This window comes from Chelmon rostratus, chromosome 10, assembly GCF_017976325.1.
Source record: "Chelmon rostratus isolate fCheRos1 chromosome 10, fCheRos1.pri, whole genome shotgun sequence".
NCBI lineage: Eukaryota > Metazoa > Chordata > Actinopteri > Chaetodontiformes > Chaetodontidae > Chelmon > Chelmon rostratus.
Genome location: NC_055667.1, coordinates 17,339,133 through 17,347,416, shown reverse-complemented (window position 1 = coordinate 17,347,416; position 8,284 = coordinate 17,339,133). Strand labels below are relative to the sequence as shown.

The window sequence follows — 8,284 nt, the reverse complement described above, 5'->3', positions numbered from 1 at the left end:
AAGTCTAAACCCCAGGGGCCAGACAGCAGCTGGATGCTCTGCTGTCCCTTGGGAGGCAACACTACACAGAGGACTGCCCCATTGGTGACCTGGAAGACACAGCAGAAGGAGGAGGATGATGCGAGAAAATAGAATCAAAGAGGGTTGCTGTAATTCTGGGTAACGCTCAAACCTGAGACCATGACAAACAGTTATGTAATGCCAAGCGACGTTATAAATTCATGTGACATCCACACACAGGAACAGTGATTTCTCTCTTCCTCTGCATGCTTCTTGTTTTTACACATGCATGGGGCACCACATACACAGAGACATACGCAGCTTCCCATTCGGCACTGTTGTTCTCTATTACTCAAACATCTGATTTAACCAGATATGAGGGCAAGGGCCCCTTAATGCATGATGTCAGCACATATATCGTATAGAAGGTAGACACAAAGCTTAAAATTGTGCAAAGCTAAAGGGCACGTCTCTCTAGTTGTTTCTCAGTGCTGTGTGTGTGTGTGTAAATGAGGTGCACACACGTAAGACAAGTAAGTGTGGAAAAGAGCGCGAAGCGATTCTGCAAAAGTGAAAGCCACAGATTTTGTAATTCAGCTATTTCCTGATGCAGAAGACACTGTGCAGGGAGGTGCACTGACACAGGCGCACAAGAAGCATATAAAGGCAAAGCCTCCACAAATGACATCAAAGCCTTTGAGAGGCACAACACTCAAGGGTGTGTGTGTGGATGAATTAATAACGGACATGTACGTGTGTGCTGGCTTGTCTTACACACACATGCCAAGGCAACTCTTCAGGCCTCAAGAGCTGCCCTCCATGTGTGTCTGACAGCTAAGTGGCACTGGTGTCAGCATACCAAAGCCTTGTGTTTCCCAGACTCCATTAAGATGTGGCTACTCCAGCCGGGCTCTGTGCCTCTGCCAAGTCTCTCACACTCGCTGCAGCTACAGCGACACAGCAGGAGAGAAGCAGGGGCATTTTCCAGGAGGACAAATGGAGGTGTTTTTGCCTTTTTCAAATACGGTACATTATGTTAATTGCCGCCGTAGCTATCTTTTTCATTACGCTTTGCTGAGGAAAACAGTGTGGGAAGCGGTGCACCAATACATTTAAACTCCCATGTAGATATCTCATCCCTGCCACTTAGCATTTCCTTTTCCGAGAGCATAATTAAATTATCAGCTGTCACTTCAGTTAACTGGCAGAGATGCGCAGTTAATGTGCTAAATGCCACAGGGCTGGAGCTGCTCTGATTCAATGAATCTTAAGTGACCTCTCCTCAAAGCATCTCATTCTGCTCTCTGTTTTTTCTTCCATGTGTGACAGGCTGGACAATCCCAACAAGCATCATCTTTGTCTCAGGCTCCGGATGTGTACATGCACGCACACGTACACGCCTGCACGCACAAACACAGACACACAGACACACAGACACACAATGTCAGGAGAGAACTCTGCGGGACTATTAAAAGAAGCGTTCTAAAACAGACGAATCTGGTCCCAAGATGCCCGGATTTTGAAGCCAACTGTGGATCACGAGAGCCAAAAACACAGACAATAATCCTCTGTATGGGTGAGAGTGTTTAAGAGGGGACGTGATGCTGTCTATATCTCTGCTTACAGTGAGAGCTACTCTGTGCTCAAGCTGCAAGGTCCCTCACAGTGATCATTTTATAGGACTTAGTCTAACTTTATTAGATGAAGTTATGGAGAGAAATATTTAGCATTTTTTCAGAATATCCTCCTGGACACCCTCAGTGAATGCTTACCAGTCTTACCTCCTGACATTACCTCTCAAAGGCCATGCAGGCTACAGAAAGTGACAGCAATCGTTTGAAACCACAGTATAGTACTCCAAGTAGAGCCCTTTCACTGGCAGCTCATGCTGTAACTGTGGTCAGTTTGTGCTCTGTGTTTCATATAAGTAATGAAGTGTGAAGTAAACGCCTCTTTACAGGAACTATGCCTCCGTGCACATGTTTGCAGTCTGTGCAGCAGTACGACCACATCATTCTGACAATTTAAAATAGAGGCACTCACCACATGACGAGGAAATGCTTGGGCAGAAGCAGTGGTTTCTGGTAGCACAACAGACCTTAACAGAGAACTAAAACACAGGCAGAGACAGGGTACTGTATCTTTACAAGTTTCATTTTATTGGTGTACTTTGACAATAACAATGATGGTATAAAAGAAAATCTCCATCATACAAATTTCAATAATCAAAAGATAATATGCCGATACACAAACAGATTCACATAAGGCTGACATCAAGTTTCGACAAGTGGCTTCAAATGGCTTCAATTCAAGGAGAATTTCTCTCCTTACAATCAGAGAAGATATATTTTAAATTTAGCGATCTGTATCCTTTATCTTTTTTTTCTAATAGTTTGCTTTAATACAAAAAAATGAATCTGTGTGGATTTTTAGAGTGGATGGTGTCGCTGGTTCGGGTGCCCATGTTTCATTGCATTGTAAGCATATGGTGTTTTTGGCTGACACATCGCTATCCTGCAGCGCTTTCCCCTGACCAACACCTTACCCCGACTGCTGTCGCTATCAAAGAGACATAACAGGCAGAAACAAGGACACCGAACTTCATCTGAAGACTGATGCCTACGTCTGCCACGATGGTGTCTCTTCAACTGCTACAGCATATTAATAAGTGCAGGGAGGCCTCGGAAATGCAGAACACCTCAGAGATTGTGAGAGAGAGAGCTAAAATTTATGGGATAGGGATATCTTTGTTTGTTTTTTTCTTTAAAAAAAAAAGGCTGTGCTGGGAAGCAGTGATGTAAAAACATTGATGTCGCTGTGTAAGCTTCACTAGCACTTAAATGGCACCGGACCAACCGCCAGCCAAACCCCTCCAAAGCCTTGTTCTTTATGCTAGCATCTGTAGTGATTTAAGACCTTATAGAATTTCTAAAACACTACACACAACAATATTTACAATAATCATTTTCTTGATATACACTTTTTTTCCAATTTAAATATTTTTGCTTATAAAAAAAATAAAAACTTGAGTGAAAAAACACTGCAATAAATTAAGAAGCTTTAAGGCTGCCAGTCTTGTCAGATGCCCACAGAGTGGTCTCTTCATGTAAACTGGCACAGAATGGATCAGAGCAGGTGAGATTATGGTACGATGAAGCCTCTTGAGTGAACAGCAGGCTTGGTCTTGGTCTGGGCCGAGACAGACCATGTATAGTATATTTAACAGGAACAAGACTAGCCGGCATGCTCTTATCGCCAACCGAAAGCAACCAACTTCCTGTTTTAAATAAAAAGGAAGAGTGCGTTGACTGATTTGCCCCCATTACTGAGACTTCTAGTGGACAAATCTGTCTGGCAGTCACAGAAAACCCATCGTGTTGATGATGGTGCTTGTTCTAGATTGAAGTATAAGAGTCTAACATTGAGTCCAAGAACATCTACGTCATCCAGAGGGCCTCTTTATACTGAGAGGACGCTCAAGGTCTGAATCTTCACCCAAAACACTCAAACTAAACATTTGGCTTTTGCTATATCTCCATTTAGCTGTTAATTTAAAGCAATGAAAACATAAAAGTATAATATACAGTGTGTTATGCAAATGTCAAGACCCAGAAAAGAAGCTGTGAGTTGTTCACAACCAAGAACACCAGAAATGATTTTCTAATCAGTGCAAGGAAAACAAGATTAAAAAAAAGAAAAACTAGATGGAGGACAGTCAGACCTCTGAGAGGTTCAGCCATTTCACTCGAACGCACATGGAAAAGAAAACTGAACACAAATGCTGCTAGTGTCCGCAACTTCCGCTGGGCACCTCCGGAGTGATTGGCTAGGAGGTAAACAACACGCGCTTCAGTTTGTGGCAACGAACCAGAACAACAAGTACATGAATTAGCGTCACCTGGTGGGATGAGAAGGCAGCAGGTTTACAAATGTACGGGTGGAAAAACATTGAATATCTATGCCATTTATATGTAGGCGGGAAGTAAATGAAAGGCGGAGGGATGTTTCGCCTGCAGATACAAGCCTTTATGACTTTTAGATTGGTTCCGGTAAGCACGTAGACAGAGAATCCCTCAAAGGGAGCTCTGGAAGGTCAGCACCATTGATTATCAATTAGTATAAAAGAGGTGCTCAGTGAAAGATTGTGACCACTAGCATTTTCTGATTAGGTGTGTTGCTCTTCCTGTGGTTGTCACACAAAATGGCCTCCTCCAACGTGTCCGTTCAGCAGATTAATACACACCGGGCTGCAGGTCCTGTTCCGTTTCATCGAGCGCAGCCACTCGCAAAGAAATCTGCGTCTGAATGAAATGGAACAGCTCCCTGCTTACACAGACGTGAACCTCACAATCCCACACAAATACACATAACTACAAGTTTCAGTGCATCTAACACAGCCTGTCGTATGCCACCTACTACATCATCACATCAACCGCAAGAAAAATAAAAACAATTACAGAAAATAAACCATAACAAATCAAATAAATAAAACGAGGTCCTGCCTCTTCTTATTTCATTGTTGGAACACAACCACTCACATTTTCCCCAAACGATACTTCATAAGAAATGCATACAAGGCGATTTGTGTGAAATGAAGTAGCTGCATGACTAGAGGACAGACAGTGAGGAGAAAGTGTCTGTGTTTTGTTTTGTTTTTTGCTTTTTTTTGTTTTTCACTTTTTTTTAACGGAACTAGTTTACAGTATTGGGATATTTTACTCAAAATCAACACTGTCAAACACACAAATCAGAAAAGGGACATTTTAGCAACTGCCGTCCGTGTCGCTGCACAGTGTTAGGCTGCACGCCGCCGAACAACCCCTAGTTCAACTACTCAGACCAACATCCCAAAGTATGATTTGCACAAAGACACTCCACAAGCTAACAGAGCTAATCAGTGGTTTATCACCTGATGTCTTAGATAAACATTTCGATCTGCTTTTCCCTATCCACATCTAGATAAAGAAGTGTCAGTTAAAAAACATAAAGGCAGCCGTAGATTGGTTGTTGTAGAGATATACTTTTCACAGCACCCACAGTGGTGGAGCGCTGGTTAAACAGTATTACAAACACTAGATAATCTGAAAAATAACAAACGCTTCTGTAAACACCAGCAACAGTGACAGCGATCAAGTATTCTCTCCTCCAATTCTCTCCCGTAAAAAAAATGAAGGTGAGTAAACATTGAGGATGCGGGACCTAAAAATAAAACGGCTTCTCTCTCCCCGGCCTGGACTTACACACCGCACATGAAGTGAGGTCTAAAGTCAGTCTGTCACCATTTCAGGGATGAAGTCTCATGGAGGTCACCCTGAAGTCCTTGCGCAGACAACAGGATACATACAGGCCATTTGCATAGCTCTCCCTCACTTTAATACACACAGACACACACACAGACATGCACGGGTTCTGGAAAGGGTGGCATGTTTGCTTAGGCAAAGGTGTGTTGAATGTGAAGTTTGCATATGCAGTCGCTCCTTCTCTGTAGTCCAATAAGGGTATGCTAGCACCCATGCTATTGCATCTGTATAGTGAGGAAGTCAGGTCTAAGTTCTGCTGTCTGATATTACAGCTTATTGCTAACAGGATGAGCATTGCTCTCCAACATACAGCCACTTGCGGGCAGCCAGAACATCCAATGCAACTATGCAAACACAAACATCACAGTCTTTAAATGGTATGTTCACAGGACAAAACGTAGTTGGTAAGAGATGATTAAGGTATTAATATTCTCTAAACTTAGGATGAACTAGTTCTCACACAGTATACATGACGGAAAACACGCACTCTGTTCTACATCATTTTCTCTTGCTCTCTTCACTTGTAGATTTGGCATACCTTCTGCAGAACCAGCTGCAAGAGTCCATGTCGGTTCAAGTTGCTATGTGGTCGTGTGCGCATGCAAAATGTTTTCACAGGTTTACTGCATTTATTAAAATAAGAAGTGCAAGAGCAAAGAAAATATCAAAGCCTCGACGACCACGTCGTGAGTGTGCGCGCGTATCGTGGCCTATTTTACTAAACAAGCACAATAGTGTAGGGCTGAGCTAATCATTGACGGAATCAGAAAATGACTGAATGAATGGATGCTGAAGGCCAAAATGGTGCAAAAGGCATGTGGAGACTGAACACTAGATAAGCCCAGATGAGAGGAGTGATGGACTGTGGCACAAGCAAGTGCAGCATTTAACGTTCATTTCTTATATAATTTATCCAACATACTTATTTGAGTCTCCTTTTTTGCATACGAACAAAAGAAACAAAGCAAAGAATCAATGAAATAAAAAGTCCAAAGCAGTGCTGCAACTGGTGAGATATGGCTGATGTCCTAGAGGACTTTGATTCCCATGTGTTTTGCAGTCCAGCTGTGCCTACGTCAGTAGTCAGCTATGGGTGCAAGCTCTCTGCTCAATCTGACAGTGATGTTCGTGTAGAGAGGCCTCCTGGACACTAGGGGGGAGTAGTTTAGGTTGTTAAGACCATCCACTTTCTGTCTCTCCTTTGAGTGGCGTAGTAGACTATACCTGCAATAAAACACAATCAGTGAGTCAGGAGAGGAGGGATACAAACAGTTTGCAACAGTTCTGCAACCAGTACAATGGCGGGCAGAATTAAAGTTCTGGTTGTGCATCTGAGCACTAATAAGCAAGGCCGCAATATCTTGACGAACAGGTTTAATCGGCTTACTCAGTCTTATTAGAAGGTAAAAGCAACACTCAGAGCGTCACAGTCTGTGGTTTAGACAAAGTGAGAGATGCATATTTATCTTCATGGGAATTATTCATCAGCAAATCACTGCAGCGTTGTTAACATGCATACGCTAGATTAATCATGCTAATTCAACAGAAGATTTACAAAGGCAAATTCATTCAGTTCATTCATATTTTTCTACCAAGTATTCAACTCCTCAAAGTTTCTAATTGACAAATGAAAGAAACATTTATGCCGTGGGTTGTTTTAAGTAACTTAGAATTTGAGCGGAGAGAGCATGATTGGAATTCAGCCCTGAAGTATACAAGCATATCACATGCAAAGTCTTTAAAAGAGTTGAAATTCTCTCAAAGTCACAGTTCTGGCTGTTCATGTGACTGGCTTACACCACATGAGCCTAAGCCTCATTCCAATCATTAGCTTCCACTTTTAACCAAAGGGTGTGTGTGTGTGTGTGTGTGTGTGTGTGTGTGTGTGTGCTGTGTATGCACAGACACTAACCTTCCCAGGAACTGCACCTCCCCGCGATGATGATGTGGAATTGACATGTATCGTCCCTGCTCTCCGTGTGGTCTACTTACTGTGTAATTGGCAAACCGCACCCTGCACAAACATTTAATGTTCATTATGTCATAATGCCCACAGGCAGGTGCGCAAGCATTGCATTGTCATGTTTTCATAGAAAGCACAATGATCATGTCATATTAACACTATGTGCAACATGATATAGACAAAAGAAAATATAAGACGGCAAGGTTTCACAGTAACTGCACACAAAAGGAGTCATTAAAGACGGAAACATTACAAAAGTCAATTAATTAGAGCTGCTGCTGTATATTGAGAGCTCTGAGTGTGTACAGCTGCCTGTGAGCTGTGCAGGAAGGTGAGGACAACAACGCTGCCCGACAAAGGACAAAAAACAAACAAAAAACTCACAAAAATGAGTACAAAAGCCTGCTGTGTGCCAATTGACCTAACCAATCTGTTGAGCACACCTAATGTCAACGATACCGTCAGCTCTGCGACTGGGACAATGTTTGTGTGTGTGTGTGTGTGTGTGTGTGTGTGTGTGTGTTCCCCTTACCTGTTCCAGAGGTCATCGTCCTCTCCTCCCCAGCCCCAGAATGCATTAGGAAATCCATTAATCTTTTTGAACTGCTTCACCGTCAGGCCACTGACACCGCCGAAGAACTCATTATACGGGAGCCTTGTGGGGACAGTTACACATATTAAATTCACATTAAGTAAGGAATACATTTGCTGCATACGCCCATTGAGACAGAATCCGGACTCACATGTAGGAGTACTTGTCGAGTTTGACCGCAAAGTGTCGGGGCATGTCTGTGCAGCCGTAGTAGTTTCTGTCGTTCTCCATGAGGTGGTCCACATCGTGGAAGATCAGGCAGTCCCAGTCCAGGTCCTTCATAGCCTCCTTGTAGCCCACATTGAACAACATGGCTCGGTTAAATGGCTCCGTGCCCCCCTAAAGAAAAACAAACAAAAAAAAACTTTCATGGTAGGATAATTCCTATTTTCATAGGTTATTATGCAAAAGATTGCTATTTATTTCAAT

General features: G+C 42.8%; 1 protein-coding gene across 1 annotated transcript in view; it reads right to left on the bottom strand.

Moving 5' to 3' along the window:
• Positions 1–2,133: 2,133 nt before the first annotated feature.
• b4galt5 (UDP-Gal:betaGlcNAc beta 1,4- galactosyltransferase, polypeptide 5) overlaps positions 2,134–8,284 on the bottom strand; it is a 50,418-nt gene continuing 44,267 nt past the window's right edge. The window contains exons 6-9 of the mRNA XM_041945221.1: positions 8,007–8,194; positions 7,796–7,918; positions 7,213–7,314; positions 2,134–6,524 (exon numbers count right to left, since the gene is read on the bottom strand). Of these exons, the coding sequence (XP_041801155.1) occupies positions 6,377–6,524; positions 7,213–7,314; positions 7,796–7,918; positions 8,007–8,194 (561 nt within the window). The 3' untranslated portion in view covers positions 2,134–6,376. The remainder of the gene's footprint in view (positions 6,525–7,212; positions 7,315–7,795; positions 7,919–8,006; positions 8,195–8,284) is intronic.